Source organism: Spermophilus citellus, assembly GCF_964194105.1.
Source record: "Spermophilus citellus genome assembly, chromosome: 3".
Classification (NCBI taxonomy): domain Eukaryota; kingdom Metazoa; phylum Chordata; class Mammalia; order Rodentia; family Sciuridae; genus Spermophilus; species Spermophilus citellus.
The window spans coordinates 116,373,365-116,397,111 of NC_138184.1; the positions used below are offsets into that span (position 1 = coordinate 116,373,365).

The following is a 23,747-nucleotide window of genomic DNA, read 5'->3' on the forward strand; positions in this document are numbered from 1 at the left end:
CTCCTGCAAGAGAGTGAGGGGAGGGTTTCTGGTTGTTCTGGGATCCAACAGACCATGATGATCTTGACCCTAGACTATTCTGCAGGGCTGCCCCTGCTTTTCACTCAAAGTGGCCAGATATAGTACAACCACCATTAATTAATGGGTCTCATCCCCAAGAAGGCTGAGGGGTGACCCTGGGATCTGACTGCCTCTGAAATGTATCCTTTGTCAATTGGGTCCCTCAATCAAGTCTACCTCCTGAATCACATAAAAGGCATTCAATTCTCTCTCCCCAAAGCTACTCCCCACCACTGCCAGGATCAGGTGCCATCAGGTCTCATCAGAGCTGTGGTCCTTTTCTCCCCACTTCCCTCTAATCCTTTATTAGAATCTGCCTTGGACTTTACCTTGCTTAAAAACCATCACTGGGGCTGGAGTTGTAGCTCAGTGGTAAAATGCTTGCCTAGCACGTGTGAGGCACTAGGTTCAATTCTCAGCACCACATATAAATAAATAAATATATTATGTCCATCTACAACTAAAAATAAATAAATAAATAAATAAATAAATACCACCACTAATGGTCTGGGGATATAGTCCAGTGGTAGAGTGCTTACCTGGCACATGTGAGGCCCTGGGTTGGATCTCCAGCACTGCACCACACACACCCCACTGATGACAAATTTGAAATCTGAACCCAGGAATCTCTCTCCAGACATTCTCCCCAGAAGAAAACCCCACCATTGATACTCTGCTACACATGGTGTGAAGCTCTCTGATTCCTGCATGCCTCTCTGGCCCCTTCTAGCTCCTCAGCAAGGAAACTGCTTTCCTTTCCTGGATGAATCATGGGTAGAGCATTTACTCCCTCCCCTTCCCACACCCTTTTCTACCTGGAGTACTTCCACAGCCTTCTGCACCCCCACCCTTCAACATGGCTGCTACTTCATAGACTATCTTCCCAGTTCAACCTCAAGCAAAGCCAGGTCAGAGACTGCCTGTCTCTTTCCCTCCACATGGGAGGTCTTCAATAAAAACCTGCAAGTATGTAGTTTCAGCTTTTAGGCGGCTGAGGCTGGAGGTCACTTAAGCCCAGGACGTCAAGGTTAGCCGGGGCAACATAGTGAGAACCTGTCTCTTACAACAAAACAGAACAGGCTGGATCAATAAATAAAATGCTTGCTGAGGGACAGAGTGTAGGACCTGGCTCATGTGATTCAATAAGAGACTATCTGGGGCTGGGATTGTGGCTCAGCGGTAGAGCACTCATCTAGCATGGTGAGGCCCTGGATTCGATCCTCAGCACCACATAAAAATAAATAAAATAAAGGTACTGTGTCCAACTACTTCTAAAAAATAAATGTTAAAAAAATAAAAAAGACTATCTGGTCAGTAGGTATGTGTCAATCTCACCTGCAAGGAAGGAATGGAGAGGAAGGGCCAGCCAGAGAGATGCTTACAGGGTTAAAGCACACTTGCCAGCCACAACATCCTCCATTTCCTTAAAAACAGGGGGAAAAAAATCTCCAACAACATAAGCCTACTTAGCATATTTTAGTGCAGCAACTCCATTGCCTTAATATTGAGTCATTAGAACTGTTGGGAAATGTTTATGATAACATTATATGAAAAACAGGATGGAACTCTGACTGCAACCATGGAAAACATGTGCCCACGGATAAGGACCAGACACACACAAGGCCCCCTACCCCCAAATGGGATTGCTGATAGGATTGTGTGTCCTCCCCCCACCAGAAGTGAAAAAAATATATATATTTTAAGTATTTTAAGCTGTGGGGAACAAAGAGGGTATTTTTCCCCCATACTTGGAGCTAATGCTCTTTCCTTCCTGAGTTCTAAAGAAGCAATCAATTTCTTAATACTCTCAACAATTTAATTTTCTGACTCCACAAGGTAAAGAAATTCTAGGCCACTCCCACCAATATCTCCAGGCTTCCACTCTGCCCCTGTTCCCCAGTCCCCCAGATAGCAAGCAGAAGGGTCAAGCAGGCAAATAACAGGGCAGGCCCATGATGAAACATATCATACCTTTCTTGGTCGTGGTGAAATACTTTGAATCAGTCATTTTGGTCCCTTATCTGTGGTCACACTCTGCAAGACAGAAAAGAGACGAGTGATTCTGAGTTGTGTTCCATTCCATTTTCAGTTAGGGTGTTCAGGGGAGGAGGAAAGAAAGGATGCAGCACACATATGGCAGGGAAAGATAGCTGCTGATACCCTCTTCTGCAGTATCAGGGACTGAACCCAGTGCATGCTGGGTGCATGTGCTCTACCACATCCCCAGGCCTTGTTATTTTGAGACAGGGTCTCACTAAGTTGCCCAGGCTGGCCTTGGACTTACCCTACCTCAGCCTCCTGAGTCACTGGCATTACAGGTGCTCCACTGTGCTCAGTTAGCTGCTTATCTCTTTATTGGGCCAATGAACTATTAGACCATGGCGAATCAAATTTTGGAGGGAAATTCTGAGGAATCAATCACATTTTAAAATGTGCTTATCTTCTGATCCAGCAATTCTATTTCTAGGAATCCCTCCCATGACGTATCCGCTAGTAAGGATACCTTGGGTTTACTGCATCACTATCCATACAATGCAGCACTGGAAAGAACTTAAATGCCTATTAATAGGAATAATTAAGTACCCCGGAAGAATCCACAGGTTAAAAAGCAATATGACTCCATTTCTGTATGATGCACCATAGTGCAATCTACTGTCATATGTAACTAATTAGAACAACAACAAAAGGCAACGTGAAGTCCCTTCATGACACTCACCAAACCTATCAGGGTTCTTCTTCTTCTTTTTAAAAAACCATTAATTTATATATTTATCTGAGGTGCTGAGGATCGAACCCAGTGCCTCACACATGCGAGGAAAGCGCTCTACCACTGAGCCATACCCCAGCCCCCTTCTTCTTTTTTTTAATGAGAGCTTTATAGTTACACATAGTAGTTGGGTTCATTCTGACAAAATCATACATGAATGGAATTTGATTTTGGCTCATGATTCCACTCTTTTCCCTGCTGTCCTCCCTGCCCTCCCCCATTCTCCTTTCTCTACTAGACTTCTTTCACTTGTCTATATATTTCTATTTGATTGGTTCTTTTTTACTTATAAAGGTGAAATTCCCTGTAGTATATTTATACATGCACATAACATGATTTTTAAAGAATTCATTCTGTATCACCTTCCCTTTCCCACCCTTCTATCCTGCCTCTCAATCTCCTTCTACATTACTGATCTTCCCTTTATCTCTATAACTTACTGAAAGAATTCCCCACGCAAAGACACTTCACCGGGAGAATTCCAATTTTATTGCAAAAAGCTATGTGCTTATATAGAACTAAAGGGGAGATGGTAGGACTTAGATAAATGGCAGGCCACCCGTTTGTTGGCAAGTTCTTCCAGATATCAGCTCCCGCGCCCAGGAATTAGTTCTCATTGGGGCTAAGGTTCCCCGCCAGCGAGATTTGAAATTGGCTCCGGCGGGAGAGTTCACAAGGGCGGGAACTTTTCGCGCCACTGCAGAGAAGAAGAAGGTAGGAAGAAGAAGTCCTTAGGCGCCATGTTGGGGGTTTTTTCTCTGGGGTACGGCTGCCGTTTATACTTTTCCCAACATTTACTCTTCCCTCTCCCTTTCCTTTACCAGCAAATGCTGTAATTTCGTTTTTCTTTATGGCTGAGAAAAATTCCACTGTGTGTGTCTGTCACAATTTCTTAATCCATTCATCTATGTCAGGCACCTGGGTTGATTCCATATTCTAGCTATTGTGAATTGTGCTGCTATAAACACTGAGGTAGCTGTATCACTATAATATGCCAAGTTTAGATCTTTCAGAAAAATACCAAGGAGTGGGATAGCCCAGCACAGTTCTTTCTAAATGCTTCATCCACATATGAAGGGTACTACCATTACCCTATACATAAAAATAAATTTGGGAAAAGCCAAGTTTAAGAAGCTAGGGAAGAGCCAGGCACATTGGCACATGCTTGTAATCCCAGTGGCCGGGGAGGCTGAGACAGGAGGACTGCAAGTTCAGAGCCAGCTGCAGCAACTTAGTGAGGCCCTAAGCAATTTAGCAAGACTATGTCTCAAAATAAAAAAATAAAATAAAAAGGGCTGGGGATTTGGCTCAGTGGTTAAGTGCCCCTGGGTAATATCCCCAATGTCTTCCACCACCCCCTAAAGAAGCTAGGGAGGATTTTTCTCTCCACAACTTTCCCCAAACTTCTAAATCAGTAATATGTGTTATTCATCTCTGGAAAGGGATAGAGTCTACAGACTTTAGATTCAACAGCATTCTCCAAGTCTATCTGGCCAGTTTTCTTAAAGAATCTCTCAGAACATCTCCCAATGCAAAAGTGACAATGTGAAGTACTGTTATAAGGCAACAGGACAAGTACCAAAGAGCATCTACTATATCTGAACATTTCCTTACTGTTTTCTGGCATGGCTAGGAATCAAACATAGAGCCTTGTACAAGCTAGGCAAGCTCATTATCACTGAGACATACTGCCAGCCTTCTTGACCAATAAATGAAAGATAAAAGAAGCTTCCCAGGAGCCACGTCATCCTGAGTACAATAGCAGAGGCTTCTGGGATTGTTCTGAGATTAAGAAGTGATTATTTAAAAAAACAAAACAGTGGTTGCCCTATTTCACAATAAAAAAAAAAGAAAAAGTGATCATTTCCTGAGTCCTTGTTAAACCTAGGGATTTACAGACATTATCTCATTTAATCCTACTAACAGGTAATAGCTTTTAACACTACTTCACAAAAGAGGAATGAGGCTCTGGAATGTCATGTAACTTGCTCAAGGTCACATGGCTAAATGGCTAGACTAGGAAACTATCCCCTGTCTACCAGAGCTCAGTGCTTTGTCTCAACAATGAAGAAATTCTGTTTTGCTCATCTGAGAGGGAGGACAGGGTCCTGATAGTGACTAAGAACTCAGTACAAAAAATCTAAGAGACTTCCAAGGTAACTTTCCAATCAACTTGGTGGTGTTATTGTGGCTGTTGTCTAGAAAAGCACAAAACCTCCCAAAAAAACAAATGTCGAATGTTTTCTCTAATATAAGGAGGCTGATTCATAGTGGGGTAGGGAGGGGGAGCATGGGAGGAATAGGGAAGAGGGGTGGGAGGGAGGGGTAGGGAGGGGGAAGGGGGTTAGCAAGGATGGTGGAATGTGATGGACACAGTTATCCAAAGTACATGTATGAAGACATAAATTGGTGTGAACATACTTTGTATACAACTAGAAATATGAAAAACTGTGCTGCATATATGTAATAAGAATTGTAATGCATTCCGCTGTCATTTATTTTTAAAATATCAATTTTAAAAAATTTTAAAAATCAATTAAAAAATATAAAAAAGACCATAAAATATCACATAGATTTATCACATTGATGATATTTTGCTAATTTGACCTACTACAAAAGAAGAATCAATAGCAATAGGTAACACATATTATCCATAAGATATTTTCTTGTATCAGACGATTAAAAATAAAATCTGGAAAAAACTCAAAAGAAAAAAAAAAAAAAAGAAGAAAAGCAGAAAACCCAACAAACATTTGAATGGTAAAAACTCACTTTACTTTGTGTCCTCTGTTGCCTCTATGGAAGGGAGTCAAATAGTCAAATATGTAACCCACAAACATTTCCTTTCCAATCATTACTATGCAGGAGCAAATGAAAGGTAACGATGTGCTGGATGTGAGGGATAACAGATCATTTCATAGCCTCTGAAAACCAAGCCAAAGCAGCTGCTCTCCAGCCCAACTGTATTTTTCCAGGTTCAGCTTGTACTTACAATAGAATGGCAATGGAGATGTTCTCCAGATGAGATTTTGTTTCAGCAATCAACAGGAGACAAGTAAGGACTGTCTCAGGGTTGCCTTAAATCCTTCATGGACACCTTCAGAATACCAGGAATAAAGGCTTTGCTGACAAAGTGGTATAAAAAAAAAAAAAAAAAAAGACACAATTCTACTCTCCTCTTGCTTTGCATAGTTGAAAGGGGATGATGTCCCTTTTCTATGGAAGCTGGGGGAAAGAGCAGAGGAGTCTGTCACACCTGATGATGCAAATCCCCCAGCGGGGACTCTACCTTGCTGGTCTTCACAGTATGCGCCAGGGCTATAGATGGATCCACAGAGGACTCACATGGGCCTGTTCACAGCTCCATCCACCCCCACCTTCATGGCCGGCCCAGGCCTCTGCATAAAGTAAGTGTTTAATTGATAGTTGTTGAAAGAAGGGGCCACTGGAAATCCCAGGAAGCTCAGCCTGCTGACTGCTCTGTTATGTAATTCTCAGTTTTTGTTTCCAAGAGTAATTGACTTTACATTCAACATCTCCTTCCCACTTGCACACATACAAAACTGTTTTATCAGAGAAACATCACTAACCTAGAGGTTCTTCCTGGAGCTCTGAGAATGGGCAGATAAATAAGATAATGGGTTTTTCTTTTTTTATATTTTTTCAGTTGTCAATGAACTTTATTTATTTATATGCTGAGAATGGAACCCAGTGCCTCACACATGCTAGGCAAGCACTCTACACTGAGCTACATCCCCAGCCAGATAATGGGTTTTCTGCTATACAATAATAGGTTGCAAGATTCCTGAAGCTGCAGATTTCAGAGTATAATTGGTTGAAGTGTCTAAAACAGGGGAGTGCCCTGTTCCTCAAGGCTGAATCAAGTCTAAGAAGAGGGATAACTGAGGGCAAAGAGACATAGACAGTAACATATAAACCACTCCAGTGTAAAATCTAGAAGGAAGTAAAAGTGAACAAAACAAAAACTCTTGGATGTCCAACTTTGGGCTACTCAGGCATTTGTTCTTCTCCAGCAGAGGAGACTGTCAGGGGCTTTCCCTCATCTGTAACACAGATTAGCATCTGAGGGCCCTGAACTCCCAGGATACAACCTGCTGAGGCAGACTGGTGTTGATGCAACTGATCAGGATGAAGAAGTGGTAAGACAGTTTCTTTCTTTCTTTCTTTTTAAATTTGAGACAGGATCTCACTAAATTGATCAGGCTGGCCTCAAACTTGTGATCCTCCTGCTTCAGATTCCTGAACAGCTGGAATTACAGGTGTATACCACCTCTCCAGGCTATGCTTCTCCTTTTAATGATTTTAAAATAGGCAAATCCTTCTGGGAATGGTGGCACATGCCTTTAATCCCAGCTGCTTGGGAGGCAGAGGGAGGAGGATTACCAAGTTCAAGGCCAGCCTGAGAAACTTAGACCTTGACTTAAAAATAAATAAATAAAGTAGAAACCAGGCATAGTGGCATGCAACTGTAGTGGAAGCTACTCAGGAGGAGTCTGAGGTGTGTGTGTGTGTGGGGGGGGATCTAGGGAAAACCTCTACATTGGTGAGGTTACTCTGATAAAATAGCTTCATATATTTCATAAGGTCAGGAATTTGAGGACAACCCGGGCATCACAGTGAGACTCTGTTTTAAAAAATAATTTTAAAAAGTGCTGATAGCCCTGCCGTTGAGTTTTTAGTGACATTCTTCCCTTTATAGGTGCTAAGCAACTAACTAATCATAAACTTGAACTGCTCTCTAGTGTGCTGGTGCAGGCTGATGCTTAGTCCTGCAGTTATCTATTTTGCAGATCCGTCTGCAGAGGGCCAAGCGGGACTAATGATGCTGAAATGCTATCCCTCTGAAGTTGATCATACACAGGAAATTAGAGGAGGAAGGGAATGCTAGGGAAAACAAAAATGCTCTACAAAACCACCAAAGTACAGATGAAAACAAAACACCTCATTTAGAGCTCATCCACAGCTTGGTGATTTACTGAGGAAGGCTATCTTCTTTTGTCTTTTCTCTATGATGAGCTTCCTCACCTGGTACCAGGTCCTCTTAGATGTCTGTAGGAGGGGGATTTTGCATTCTCTCTGCAGGAATGGAAAAACCTCTATGGTTCAGTCCCCAGGAGCTGGGACTTCCAGATGCCATGGGAAAGACATGCTTTTCCTGGCACTGTCCAGCTGTCACCATGGAGGCCAAAGGAGCTAAGACTTAGCTCTTTTTTACAATCCCCCACCCTCTGCTCAGGGCTGAGAATTGAACCCAGGGGTGCTTTACCAGTGAGCTACATTCCCTTTTTAAATTGTGAGGCAGACTTTTGCTAGGATGGCAAGGCTAGCCTTGAACCTTTTTTTTTTTTTTTTTTTTTTTTTAGTTGTTGATGGACCTTTAGGCAAGTGCTCTGTCACTGAGCCACAACTTCAGTCCTGGCCTTGAACTTTTTTTTTTTTTTTATAATAATAATTTTTTTTTTTTAAAGAGAGAGTGAGAGAGGAGAGAGAGAGAGAGAGAGAGAGAGAGAGAGAGAGAATTTTTTTTTTAAAGAGAGAGTGAGAGAGAGAGAGAGAGAGAGAGAGAGAATTTTTAATATTTATTTCTTAGTTCTCGGCAGACACAACATCTTTGTTGGTATGTGGTGCTGAGGATCAAACCCGGGCTGCACGCATGCCAGACGAGTGCGCTACCGCCTGAGCCACATTCCCTGCCCCGAGAGAGAATTCTTAACATTTATTTTTAGTTCTCCGCGGACACAACATCTTTGTTGGTATGTGGTGCTGAGGATCGAACCCGGGCCACACGCATGCGAGGTGAGCGCGCTACTGCTTGAGCCACATCCCCAGCCCTGGCCTTGAACTTTGATCCTTCTGCCTCAGACTCCCAAGTAGCTGGGCTTACAGGTAATATGTCACCATGCCCAGATTCTCTGACAAATCTGATCAGGAACATAGGCTATATTTGAAAGTAGGTGGCCAATTTGGGCAGGGAAAAACTCAGGGTTTGAATTTTGTCTTTGGAAGTAGCAGGGAATGTTTTAAAAAGCAGTAATTAAAGGGAATTTTTGGTTAGAAACTGCTTTGGGCAGTATGATGAGTCACTTGTGCTAAGGAGACAGTATTCTGGGCTAGGATCCCCCTCAATTTTAGCATTTACAGGCCGAAGAATACCGCAAAGGAACAGCAAAGTCAAAATTAAAAGAGGAGCAGTCCTGAAACAACTGGTTTTGCCCTTGAGGAACCACCACTGCTGCCCCTACCTCAAGTCTATCTTCCCACACTCACAGATTGTGACTTTGAAAACACAACTCATTTTTAAATTAGGGAGGTGGCCAGGCATAATGTCACATGCCTATAATCTCAGTTAATTGGGAAGCTAAGGCAGAAGGATCACAAGTTCAAGGCCAGCAAAGTTGGTAGACCTTGTCTCAAAATAAAAAATAAAAAGGAGTAGGGATGTAGCTCAGGGATTCAAGCCCCAGTACCAAAAAATAAATAAAAAGTTTAAAATTAATAAAAAAAAAAGAGAGATTACCACCTGTCATTCTTTTCTTAAATATTTTATTTATTTATTTATTTATTTTAGGTATAGATGGACACAACACAATGCCTTTATTTTTATGTGGTGCTGAGAATCGAACCCAGGTCCCACCTGTGTTAGGCGAGCGCTCTACCGCTGAGCCACAATCTCAGCCCCATACCACCTGTCATTCTATGTTATTTCACATACTTCTTCTGACAGAAAATAATGTGAGAATGAAAGCTCACTGACAAAAATAAATATAAATGAGGGCTGGGGTATAATTCAGCAGTTAGGTATAACCGTAAACACCATAAACATCATGGAATTTCATCTGTATGAAGTTCTGGAATAAGCAGAAGAGGCAAAACTAATCTACAGTGATAGCATCAGATCAGTGGATGGTGATCTGGAAGAGTGCCCAAAAGCCCTCTGGAGGTAATGGAAATTACCCCATCTTGACATAGACACTGACCATACTGTATATTCAAGAGCTGAGCACTTCACTTGGTGTGAGTCATACAAACATTAAAAAAAAATGTTTTATTGCCAGGTGTGGTGGCGCATGCCTGTAATCCCAGAGGCTTGGGAGACTGAAGTAAGAGGATCAAGAGTTCAAAGCCAGCCTCAGAAAAACCGAGGCACTAAGCAACTCAGTGAGACCCTGTCTCTAAATAAAATACAAAACAGGTCTGAGGATGTGGCTCAATGGGTGAGTCCCCCTGAGTTCAATGTCTAGTACCAAAAAAAAAAAAGTTTTATTAAAAAATAATAATAAAATAACAAATGTTAGAGAAGGAAAAGGAAGAAGGAACACTGATAATCTAGGGAAAATAAAACCTTTTCTGAGAATGACATAAAAGATCCATGAATTCAATTACATGAAAATCAAGTTTTCATGGATGGCCAAGAACATAGCAAAAATACAAAAGACAAATGACAAACACACACATGTAAATTTGCATCACAGGCTAGTGTTGTGCTTAGTGGTAGAGCGCTTGCCTGGCATTTGTGAGACACTGGGGTCAATCCTCCACACCATATAAAAATAAATAAATAAAATAAAGGTATTGTGTCCATCTACAACTAAAAAAAAAAAATTTTAAAAAAGAAAGAAAATTTGCATCACATTGCAAAGTCTATTTCCCTTAATATATGAAAAGCAACTACAAATAGGAGAATGGTAAAGGATGTGGACAGTCCACAGAAAATGAAATACAATGGTTCACACCCATAATAAGAGAATCAGAAATTACAATTAAATACCATCTATTAGCTGCTGGACTAATAAAGACCCAAAAGTCTGATAACACCCCTTGTTGGTGTGGATGTGGGGAAATAGGCATCCTCATTTGATGCCAGTGAGAGATTAAAGTGTTAACTCAAAGCAATTTGACAACACCTATCAGAACAGCAAATGTACATACCTTTGATCCAGCAGTTCTGCTTATAGGACTTTATATGTTTAAAAAAAAAATCTATGTAGATACACAATTATTCATGCAGCATCCTTTGTAATAGCAAAATACTGTGAAAACCTTAATGTCCATTAACATGACTATGTAACCAGAGGAAAACTATGTAACTCTGAAAAAGAACAAGGCAGCTGTACATGCATTTTTATGCATCACTCTCCAAGATAATAAACAAAGCAAAATGCAAAACTAATGTACTATGCTACCATTTGTATTTTTTTTTAAAGAGAGAGTGAGAGAGGAGAGAGAGTGAGAGAGAGAGAGAGAATTTTTAATATTTATTTTTTAGTTCTCGGCGGACACAACATCTTTGTTGGTATGTGGTGCTGAGGATCGAACCCGGGCCGCACGCATGCCAGGCGAGCGTGCTACCACTTGAGCCACATCCCCAGCCCCCCATTTGTATTTTTAAAATATGAATATTAATGAAACATAAATACCAAAAGTTTACAAATGCACGGACTACCCTTAAGAGGACAAAAAAGACAAGTTAATAGTGGTTTCCTTCAAAAAGGAAGCGCGGTGACTGAGGAATGGTGAGAGACTGACTTTTCGTCATTCACATCTTGATAACTTTGAAATTTTATCCTGTGTGCATGTATTATCTATTTTAAACATAAAGAAAAAATAGTACATCTGCCCTCAACATTTTCTCCACCCCTGTGTTCATTCTTGTCTCAGTTTAAGCTCTGCTGCCCCAGAGGAGACTCTTTTGCGTCCGAAGGGCCCAATGGTGTCCCAGACTTCTCTGCTGCTCTCCATGTTTCTCTAATGTGGGGTATGTCCTGTTTAATGTTGTCAAACCAGTGAATGGCACTATACCTGGCACACTCCAGAAGCTCACCAGATGTCTTCTGACATAATGAATGAAAAGATGGGTTCCAGAGAAGCTAGAAACCAAGGGCCCATACAGATCAAGATAAGAGACCTCGGTGACAAGCACCAGACAGTGAGGACTGGGGCAGACCTGGAACATATGGCTTTGCAATTAACTTTCAACAAACATGGCAAGGTTGATCCAAAGCCAAGATGACCTCCAGGCAGTCTGGCTTTGCTACCAAGGGCTGTGAGACCCTGGGAAAATCTCCCCATCTCTGGGCCTTACTTTTTCCAATTGTCAAATGAAAATTCAACCAGATCAATGGCTTTTCAAGTCCATTCCCACTCTTTGTAACTACTCTGGTTGAGGTATAGATGGGGAGCTTAGAGCCTGGTCTCGTTCCATTCATTATGCCCACCTCTCCCCCTCCTCATCGGGAGCCCTTCATACACCCCATGGTTCCAAGGCATAAAGTTCGAAAACAAGTTTACTAAATGACAGACAAAAGTCCTCCTCCATTTCATATGCTACAATTCTCTACTCATTGAGGAAAGCTGTTCCCCACCAATAAGTGTTCTTTCCAGGTATCAAACAAGAGGAAGTCCAGCATGATTATTCTAAGAACATAAGACATTTCCAATGGAACAAAAGAGAATAAGTTCAGCATGCAGCCAGGACCAGTAAAGGAAATCTTTTTTCTTTCTTTCTCTCGCTTTTTTTTTTTTTGGTACCAGGGAATGAACCCAGGGATGCCACTTCCCCAGCCTATTTTATTTATTTTGAGACAGAGTCTCGCTAAGTTGCTTAGGGCCTCACTGAGTTGCTGAGGCTAGCTCTGAACTTAGATCATCCTGCCTCAGCCTCCCAAGCCACTGGAATTACAGGTGTGAGCCACTGCACTGGGCAGGGCCAGTAAATCTTACTGAGTCTTTGGCAGAAAAGAAAACAGTAACAAGACAAGCAAGAAAGTGTTTTAATTCCCCTAAAAGCCAGACAATGGCTTACTCTGTGCTATACCCTGATCACATACCTTCCCATGGAGCTCCAAGTTTGACAGCAAGGGGTCTGCTCACCCCTCCTCACCTGTCTGACAGTATCCTTTATTTTGTTTGTTTATTTTATTTATTCTATCTCAGGGTACTGATTCCTGTTAGAGCGGCCCATGCCCTGCAAACAGATGAGAAATGTGAGGCTGGCTGTGCTTGCACCTGCAGTGCACGCCATCAGCACTTGGTGAATCAGAGAGCCCCCAGTATTGTGAGATCAGCTAGAAAAGCAGCTTTAGGAAAAGAGGGAAGAGACAATTAGACAAGGTCTGATCCACCTGCCATGACCCATGTCTGAATGCAAGGATATTCAGGCCAGGATCTGTGAAGGTCTGTGTTGGTGGCTTCCATGGTTAAACCCTTCCCTGATGAACAGCTGTTCAGAAACCTGTTCCAAGGAGCACAGAGTCCAAGGGCAGTAAAGACTAAGTTAGAAAAAAGTGAGTAAAAGGGACTACAGTGAGGGGCTGGGATTGTGGCTCAGCGGTAGAGCATTTGCTAGCACATTCGAGGCCCTGGGTTCGATCCTCAGCACCACATAAAAATAAATAAATAAAATAAAGGTATTGTTTACTCAGCAATAAAAGAGAATAAAATCATGGCATTTGCAGGTAAATGGATGGAGTTAGAGAAGATAATGCTAAGTGAAGTAAGCCAATCCCAAAAAAACAAATGCTAAATGTTTTCTTTGATATAAGGAGGCTGATTCATAGTGGGGTAGGGAGAGGGAGCATGGGAGGAATAGATGAACTCTAGATGGGGCAGAGGGGTTGGAGGGGAAGGGAGGGGGCATGGGGTTATTAATGATGGTGGAATGTGATGATCATTATTATCCAAAGTACAGGTATAAAGACACGAATTGGGGGCTGGGGATGTGGCTCAAGCGGTAGCGCGCTCGCCTGGCATGCGTGCGGCCCGGGTTCGATCCTCAGCACCACATACCAACAAAGATGTTGTGTCCGCCGAGAACTAAAAAATAAATATTAAAAAAAAAATTCTCTCTCTCTCTCTCTCTCTGTCTCTCACTCTCTCTTTAAAAAAAAAAAAAAAAGACACGAATTGGTGTGAACATACTATGTATACAACCAGAAATATGAAAAACTGTGCTCTATATAAGTAATAAGAATTGTAATGCATTCTGCTGTCACAGATAAATTTTTTAAAAATTAAATAAATAAAGGTATTGTGTCCAACTACTACAACTAAAAAAAAAAAAAAAAAAAAAAAGGAACTAGAATGGTGTTACCATTTCTTCTTCACCTGGAACAAGAAAGCCACAATTTGATCATTTTACTTCCGTCTCAAGGACAGAGAGAGATTCATCTCACAAATAGTCCCCTACTCTGTGCCATGCCCTGATCATGTTCCTGCCCCATGGGGCTTAGAGTTTGATGGAGATGATAAGTCTACTCACCCCCACCCTCCACCCAGGTCTGACAGTATCCTTTTATTTTATTTTATCTTATTTTATTTATTTATTTTTCTGTAGCAATAAGGATGGAACCCAGGGCATCACACATGCTAGACAAGTGCTCTACCACTATGGCCCCAGCCCAACAATCTCTTAAAAAGGAAAGGGTCCTCCAGTAAGTACTAAAGTTCACTTTAAGACAGGGAAACAAGGCCAAGTTCAAGATTAAAAGGTGAGTCAGCAGTAGAGAAACTAGATTTCTGACTTTCTCTGAGACAATGTGATCACCAAACTCAAGACAGGCTCTTTCAAGTCATCTAGTAACTATGAATAGATAAGCTGTGTGCTTCCTCAGGCTCAGCATGAGAGTCAGAACAAATGTGGCAGCAGTAGCAGCAATGGCAAGTGCACAGGTGCACCATGGGCCAGACACTCTGTAAAGAGCTTTAGATTTAGTCCTCACAATAATCTGAAAAAGGTTTTAATAATATCACAGGTTACAGATGAGGAAACTGAAATCCAAAGAGGTCAATGCTTTTTTTGTGTTTGAGTCACCCAGCTAGAACATGGTAGTGCCAACACTTTCCACCACTGTCCCACGATGTGATCACAAGTCCTACTCCATCTAGTGAGACAACAACTCATCTCTAAATGAAGCCCTGGAAGAAACACACATGCTCCAAGCTAAAGGGTATGTGAAGTAGATTGTCACATATCCTGACAGAGTCCCTCAGATGTTGAACAGAAGGTTATTTTAAGGCCAGCCCATCTACCTTGGACAACAGAACATCTAGTTTGGTAATATGCCTAGCAAAAGCCTGTTGAGAAGAGCTTGCCAAGTTATGGGTCTCCTGGGATTTGGATGAAAACTGATTAATCAAAATCAATCTCCTGAGGCCCACTAGAAATCAAAGGCTTCAAAATGAAAAGGAACCAAAAGCAAACAAATGCCACATGCAAACAAAGGTTCTTATCTCAGACTCTAAAACTCCATTCTAGAATCACTTGATTCTAGAATCAGTTGTCAGTTCTCAATTAATCTACAAGTAGTAATGAATGGAAAGGTCTGCTGCGAAGAAAAAGGAAAGTTCCTCGGGATTTGGAAAAAAATTAGCAAGGTCATCTTCTGAACAATACTTAATCAATGTGAGGAGAAAAAGGACAAGAACTATAGAATAAGACTTGTGATCTCTGTTTTTCCCACTTATACCACAGGAACCCTTTCTGGAGAGTTGTCCATTTTATTGTCTTCCAACAATAAGTATAATGTGGTGCGTCATCTGCTGCAAACCTGGGTCTGTGCCCCACCAGGAGCATGCACACAATAAAGGTCAGCCTTTTCCCATAAGGCTTTTACAGATTCAGAAGTCAGGGAAAGGACTGCAGAGGAATAACAGAGTGATTCTGAGCTCTAGATAACTGCCACCAAAGCTTGAGGAGCAGGGTTCTGAGACAAGTGGAGGGGCTCTCTTTGATGAAGATGGACTTGGATGAACATGGAAAGACAGGTCAGATTCAGAAAGGGAGGAGCTGGGGTGACAGAAGACCCACCAGATCCTAGCATAACAAGGGAGGTAAATGAGAACAGCAGAGTCATTGCCGATGCTAGCTGGAAGCAGGCTCCATACTGAGTAACTTACAGCCTGTCTCATTTCATCCTCACTTAAAAGCAAGGCATTAAGGACACTGAGAGAGAATCGGCCTATCCAAGGTCAAAACCTGAGTGTTTAGAAGTCTGTGAGACTTCCTCCTTGGCTGGAGGAAAGACTTGGAAGGGGGAAAGAAGCAGATTAGGTTAGGTAAGGTAAAATGAGATTTTTTTTTTTTTTTAAAGAGAGAGAGAGAGAGGAGAGTGAGAGAGAGAGAGAGAAAGAGAGAATTTTTAATATTTATTTTTTAGTTCTCGGCAGACACAACATCTTTGTTGGTATGTGGTGCTGAGGATCGAACCCGGGCCGCACGCATGCCAGGCGAGCGCGCCACCGCTTGAGCCACATCCCCAGCCCCAGGTAAAATGAGATTTAAGGGCATGTTGGACCTTTCCAGCAGAAGATGCAGAGCTGTCAAATGACAGGTCTCCCACTGTTAAGCTTTTGATACTACTGATCCTTTCCTTCTTCCTGAAATATTTTCTTCCTTTAAATTCCAGGAAGCCACACTCTCTGCTCTCCCTCTTACCACACCATCCATTCCTTCTTGGTTTCCTCTGCTCCTTCCTCCTCTTCCTTTCTTTCAACTCTTCTCTTCTCCATCTACACTATTTCACCTCTCTGTTGATCACAGCATCACAGCTTTAAGTATCATCCACAAGTGGACAACTCACAACTTTACATCCCCTGGTCCAACCTTTTCCTGAGTCCCAGGTTCCTACAAACAAACCATCTAATTGACTTCTCTTCTTAAATGTCTATATGACTAGCAGGGAAGTCAAACTGAACATGATAAAAACTGACCTCTGGCTTCCTTCCCTCTCCCAACAGGTTCACCTTGCAGTCTTCAGTTACTCCTAACAGGTTCTCAGGCTAAAAATCTCAGTTACCTTTGACAACATACTCATACCCCACATCTCATCTATCAGCAAATTCTACTGGGTGTATTTCGAGATTAAGTCCAGAATCCATGAAGTGGCTTCTCACTAGTTCCATTGCTACAACCTGGCCCCAGGTCACCATCACTTCCCATTGAGATTGCTACCAATCTGCATCCACACAGTTTCTGACAACCCAAAATGATTCTCTTACAGTCTAAAACAATGACATCCCTCTGCTCCAGTCATCCAACAGTTTCCTATCTTACTCAAAAAAAAAAAAAAAAAAAAAAAAAAAGCCTAAATCCCTACCACCCCTGGATGAGATGCAGCCCCTACCCCACCATTTCCTCTCTGAATTCTTCTCTTCATTACTTCCTCAGCTCTAGCCACATGAGCCTCTGTGCTGTTCCTTGAACACAATAAGCATTTTTCTATTGCAGGGCCTTTGCATATACTGTTTACTTTATCAGGAAGGCTCTTTTCCTAGATAGACTATGGCTCAGATCCTAACCTCCTTTAATTCTTAGTTCAAATTATCACCATCTCATTGAGACCTTCTCTGACCACTTTATTTAAAATTGTACACCCCTCCAGCCAATCACCATTATTTCCCAATCCTCTTTCCTCTTTTTCTTCCCCTTCAGATTATTTATCACCTACATACTATAAAAGGTACTTACTATTTTTCTTCCTGGAAAACATAAATTCCATGAGAACAAGGATTTTATGTTTCATTCACTACTGTTTTCTACCTATTATTTGTATACCACACAAAGAGTAGGTGTTCAATAAATGTTTTAATGACTAGTACTTAATTCCCTTCTTGGGGAAATTTCATATTTTGTAAACCAACCTCAGCTGGACTGGTTCTGACAGGATCAGAAATACATCTTACTCTTTCAAGCTATTTTGACCATATTGAAATTGAAAATGCCACCACCTCAGCCTGTTTTATAGTCAATAAATGGAAAGTAAGTGTATAAATGATCAGAGAGAGAAGAAAAGGCAAAGGGTAGAAGAAACAGATGGCAACATCTAAAATGGTAAAAATGTTCAGGCCACTTCCCTTCAGTAAAGCCAGGTTGCTGGTACCTGCTCTCACAAGCTTCTACAGGCTCAGAGAGCCAGCAGACTGAGGAAGGCAGTGGGGTTCTAACAGGGGCTATGATGGAAGCATGGTCAGACCCTCCTCCCTGCACAGCCCTTCAGGCCCACAGGCCTTCTGAGTTCCGTAAAGTGCCACATGCTCATTGCCTCTGCACCTGCTGATCCTCCTGCCTGGATTATCCTTTCCTGCTCTAGCGTGGCTGCACAAACTTATCCTTCACATCTTAGCTAAGATGACATCACTCCAAAGACACCTTCCTCACATCTGCTGTAAGAAGGTATTTCTCTGCCCCATCCCCCAGAATTCTTATACATTTTCCACACGTTAACTCTAAGTGTCTGCCATGTACTAGAAGCTGTTGCACACGCTGGGGATGCCAGCAGTGAAGGAAACAAAATTCCTCCCTTCATAGGTTTATTTACATCCTAATGGGGAACAGAGACTTTAAGTGAGATAAATAAGTGAAATGTTTAGTATCTCATAGAGTAGTAAGTCCATTGCAAGGAAGGAGGATAAGGAAGCATGGAGTGAAGGGAAGGAAGGTTGAAATTTAACTAGGGTAGACACAGAAGGCTTCCATGAGAAGGTGACAGGTGATATCATGGCAGGTAGGGAGCCTTCCAGGCAAAAGAAATAGCTAGAGGGTTGGGGAGAGTACTTGCCTAGCATACCAAGTGCTAGGTTTGATCCCCAGCATTGCAGCATTGCAAAAAAGAAAGAAAGAAGAGAGAAAGTGCCAGGGTAAAGGAGTGTGCCTGGAATGTCTAAGGCAAATATGGCTGAGTGAGAAATGAGGACAGCAGTGGGTTATGAGGTCAGAGGAGAATACGGGGGCTCTATGATCAAGGTCAAGACTCTGGCTGTTACTCCGAGGGAGCTGGAGGGTTCTGAGCAGAGAAGCCCTGAGATCTGACTTACATTTTAACAGGCTCTGGCTGCTATCCCTTTTTGTTTTCTCTCATGGCTTATCAGTTCTCCTAATCATTGCATTTTTCCCCCTATTTCTACTGTCTCCCTCCCCAACGAGAAAGCAATCTGATGGTAGAAATTACGCCTGGCTTGATTACCTGTCAATACGGGCCAAGTGCCAGGCACTAGCAGGTCTCAAAAAACACTGAATAAATGAATCAGTGTTGGATTTATGAAGTCTCTGTTCTTGGTGTCAACACCCAACAACTAATCCTTCAAGATTAAAGAATGAAGATGACAGAAAGTGGCTATTCTCAAACTGACATTCCACCCTCAATGTGCTTAAGATCCTAAAAGCAATGAGGTGGGGTTAAAAAGAACCTGCCACTCAAATCTACTTTTCTACTCTACTATAGAACTCAGCTGTTGAAGCGCTGAAATAAAACACTGAAGGGTTAGTTTTAAAGCTTTTGAGATCTGACCTCTAAATCTACCACTTTGCAGTTTAGTGTCCACTGGGAAGGTAGATGGGGATCAATGATTACAGCATCCTGGGTGGTAATGAACTCTGGAACTTCTGGAGTCAACCAGTGACACTCTTACCTTAATTAGAAGGAGCCTCTCAACTTAGAGACCCTCCTGGTAAAGGTCAAGCCCAAGGTTAAAGACAAGAAGATCATAATGCTCTGGAGTCTAAAACCACAGGGAAGTCCCTCAGCTCCACCAACAAATACGAGACAATCGAAGAGGCTAAAATAAGTGAACACACACAAAGCCCTTGTAGTACACAGCACCCTAAGGGAGCTAGGCAATTGTTAGCCACTATTATTTCTACAGAGGGGGAGTGTTTACCATCTCCTTGGGGACCTGAGGAACTCTGGTGGCTGGAGGCAGCAATGATAAGTTTGAGAGTAATTAATACCACTACTAGTCAGATTTCTCCCTATCCCCTGGGGTGTTATGATAATGGACAGGACATCATCTAGGAAGTGCTTTGAATGCCATAAATGTCAAGAAACCCTAACAAGTCAATGTAATATTCACTCACTAAACATTTGTGGTGCACTGCACTGACTCTGTGTCAGACAGAGTCTCACAACTAGAGACACAACACAGTTAAGACAGGTCTTATGAAGGATCGAGAGTTTGTTTGTTTGTTTTTTTCCCCTAAAAAGACACCCAGCAGGGCATGGTGGTGCATGCTTGTGATCCCAATGGCTGGGGAGGCTGGATCACCAGTTCAAAGCCAGCCTCAGCAAAAGCAAGGTGCTAAGCAACTCAGTGAGGCCCTGTCTTTAAATAAAATACAAAATAGGGCTGGGGAAGTGGGTCAGTGGTTAAGTGTCCTTGAGTTCAATCCCCAGTATCCAAAAAATAAAGATATCCAAGTAAACAGACACACCCACTGTGTCACCCATTGTGATCACAGAACATCCAGCAGGGGTATCTAGCTCAGGCCTGCAGGGTGGTGGTAATGATCAGAAAGGCAGCACCAAGTAGTGCTCCAGTAACAGGGGTTTGGTGCAGGGAGCAGGAAATGGTGTTCAGACAAAGAAGGAAGAGCATGAAGCAAAGGTAGAAAGGCATAAAAAAGTATCTAGACGTGGAAGCAGCTTGGGAGGTAGAAGTATGGAGTAGGAGGGATGAGGAGAGAAAGCCAGGCAGGAGTCAGAGCCCAAAAGACCTTGGATGCCAAGCTAAGGAAGTGGGTGAGTTTAGCCTGAAGGCAATAAGGAACCACTGATGGATTTTCAAGCAGGACTTTTTAGTTTTAAGGATCCCGCAACTGCTCAGGTGATATCTTCTCTCTGGTGTATTTATTCTTCTATGTGAGGGATAAAGAACAAAAAAATCTCTTCTGGCCTGTGAAAATAAAAATACCTGTCCAGAAAAAAAAGACCTTCAAGGACTAGATGCCCCTCAGAAACAGAACAAAGGGCCAGGTGCAATGGCACACACCAGCAGCTCGGGAGGCTGAGGCAGGAGGACTGCAAGTTCAAAGCCAGTCTCAGCAATTAAGCAAGTCCCTAAGCAACTTAGTGAGATTTTTTTTAAAAAAGGGCTGGGGATGTAATTCAGTGGTTAAGTCCCCTGGGTTCAATCCCTGGTTTAAAAGGAAAAAAAGAAAGAAATGAAATAGAGCAAAGCATAAAACCATACGTAAGCCACACTTGCTTACTATCAGCACATCATACTTCGATGCCAGACTTGAAGGTCTTCTGGGAAGTAAGCAGTTTAGAAATGCAAGTTTTGAGGATGGCTAGAAAAAGATCAAAGTCCAGAGCCAGAATCTACAGGACCAACAAACTGAACATGTTCTGAAATACTTTTAGGAAGTGAAAGAAGGGTGGAAGAAGCCCTAAGTACACAAAGGTCTCTATTTGCACAAGGAAGCAACACCCCACAAGCCACAGCTGCCAGTCTTCCTCAGACACAGGCCCTAGCAAGCAAGCATCAACTGCTTTAGGGTCAAAACACCCACCAGTGTAACAGGCTCACACAATTTCCTCTTTTAACAACTCTAAAATGGGTGTGGGGGAGGGGTGATCAGTATTATTTTGCAGCTGAAGTAATGAACTCAGCCCAAATAATCTGTTCAGGTCACACTGCGGAGAAGCTGATGGGCTGGGGCTGAGAGGAGTCAGGAATGCTGTTTCCATTATACCTCTGAGCCCTTCAAGTTGCTCAGGGTAAAGCTTCTGGTGGACCCACACTCAACAGATGATCTCAACCTATGCAACCTTTGAGAGATCTGATTATTTAAGAAACAGTGAAGCTGCCCCTCATGACGGTTTCTAAGAGGAGCTTGGTGAGCTAAAGCCAGGACAGGGAGCCAGATGCTCTGAGCTATGTCCTACCATCTGTGACAAGTTGCTTTATCTCAAATCCTCTCCTGGAAGGATGGGGATAAGGTAACAGTATTAAGTTTCTGTGAATTCAATGAACTAGGAGAACAGACCACAGTTTAAAGAAAAAAGTAACAAGAGTAATATTTTTTTTATCATATCTTTCTTCAGAAGTATGTGGAAACCTTCTTGGATTCATTAAGGCTTAAAGCACCTGTGTGTAGGAAGATGACAGGTCTTCACACTGGTTAGGGAAACTGAGGCAGACCTGGAACAAATGACTTCTGCAAAGGAGTGAGGCTCCAACTCACAGAACCTAGCTCCCTGGCCATCAAACCACCTCATTCTTTCAGCTAGGATATTCATCCCAGGCAAGATGGCACAGGCCTGTGCATTTTTCAGAGAGATAAAGTCTTTCCTTGAATACATTAGGTACATTCTTCCAGAACCTAGCACCAAAAGATCTCCTTTCTCTTTACTGAAAAAGCAATGCAACTCAGCCTCTCTCAAGAGACATCTGGATGTTAGCTGCATGGATAGTCTGTTTTGTGTCTCACAGTTCCTAACCGGGAAATTTTAAGCTCTTGTCCTGAAAGATAAATTACTTATAGCGATAGCCTGCAGGATCGTTTCACCCTAAAGAAAGTGAATTAAATGCCCTTTATGATGATCAGACAAAAAGCAATAAGGCTACATCTTGACACAGATCCAAAGAATGTACCAGCAGCTTGAAATATTAAATAGTTCCTACACCCTAACCCTACTCCAGCTTCTCCTTTGTCTCTGAACTTTGCTGGTCTCTAAACACCTAGGTAAGAACCCCAGTGCTTCTGCCTCTTCTACCTGATTGACTTTACATGTGTGATTTGACTTTTGTGCCTGTGTGTCCTGGTGGATAAAATGGGTAAGGTATCAATAGCTACACAATATGGCATTGTAAGTAAAGTGTTTAGCACGGTGCATCGTTTACAGCAGGAGCTTAATAACTAAGATGGAATTCTTGTTAGTGTTTTCTAGCATTATTACAGGTGTCCCCATTCTGTCAACTCGTCCCAAAGGATCCAAAGGACAGACCAAGCCTTAGCCTATCAAGGCGCGGGAGGCACAGAGCCATTTCTTGACCCCCCTCCCCCCATTATTTGGAATTTTGGCAAAAAGATAAGCCCCTGTACGAGGAGGAGGCCCCAGAACAGCCATGGGTTGAGTGCAAAGGGGGAACCCAAATCCGGAAGAGTTTTCCCTCGGCCAGGGACAGGCTCCATGGGGCCTAAGTCTAGGAGTCTCTCCGGGCGGGCGTCCCATGAGGGGCTGCGGACCTGGGACGAGCCCAGTGCTGGCCAGCAGTCAAGTGGGCGCGAATGAATGAACCCGCAGTCCTTACTCCTGGTCTCGGCCGGGAACGCCGCTCGCGCCCCTTTAGCATGGCGTCCTCACCGTGACCCCTGACCCCGCAAACCCCTCAGCTCGACCCCCGACTAGCCGCCCCACTTCTTTCCGAGCTTCGTCGGTCTCCCTGTTTCCTCACCCGCAGGTCCAAACGGCTCCCGGCGCCACGACTCGATTCGGCTCGGCAGCAAAATGTCCGCGGCCTCCTCCTCCCCGTAACCCGGTGCGTCGGTGCAGCCGGCCGCTCCGAGCCCCGCGGCTGTCACCTGCCGGGCGGAAGTGAGCGGCCCGCGCGCGGGCACTTCCGGTGGACGCACGGCCTGGGGGCGGGATCAAGGGTACAACTCGGGCAGGGGTGGTGCCCGTGGGCGTGGCGAATGTGGGTGGGGTCAGAAGGCGGGTCCAGGGGGCGGGACCGACCGCTATTAACCTCTCTGCCGCCGAGCGCTGATTCGCCACTGTACCCTGCAGAGCGCAAAGAAAAACTAGTTGGTCAACAGCTAAGTAATTAGCATGCTGAGGCCCTGAGAAGGGTAGGATTTTACCCAATGGGAGAGTCAAAATTAGAACTGTAAATCTAGTCAAACGCAAGACTGAAGCTTCTCTGCTAGTCTGAAGCTGGACTGTTTCAGGGCAGCGTCAGCGCCCTAGGGGAAAACATCAGTCCCTCCAAGGAACTTTTATCCACTGGGATCTTAATAAAGTGCCATTTTTCCTTTTGCCAGGACCTCAGTTGCTATTGTCACCTTTCCCAATTCCATTAATTTTCTCTTCCTTCTAGATAATTTCTGTTCATTCCCTTTAAAACATTATGTAATTTCTACTCTTTAAAGGTGCTTTACTGAACAAATAATATTTACATCGCA

The 23,747-nt window shown here is 43.0% G+C and overlaps 1 protein-coding gene across 3 annotated transcripts in view; it reads right to left on the reverse strand.

Annotated features, from left to right (window-relative positions):
* Window positions 1–23,175, reverse strand: part of AP1B1 (adaptor related protein complex 1 subunit beta 1) — a 57,786-nt gene extending 34,611 nt beyond the window's left edge. Inside the window, exons 1-2 of one of the 3 annotated variants that reach the window (XM_081285716.1) lie at window positions 23,021–23,175; window positions 2,032–2,094 (exon numbers count right to left, since the gene is read on the reverse strand). Coding sequence is in view for 2 of the 3 variants with exons in the window: in XM_081285713.1 (XP_081141839.1) it covers window positions 2,032–2,068 (37 nt within the window). In the remaining variant the exon portion in view is untranslated. The remainder of the gene's footprint in view (window positions 1–2,031; window positions 2,095–23,020) is intronic. The other 2 variants (XM_081285713.1, XM_081285714.1) reach the window with 2 other exon arrangements.
* Between the last annotated feature and the right edge of the window lie 572 nt (window positions 23,176–23,747).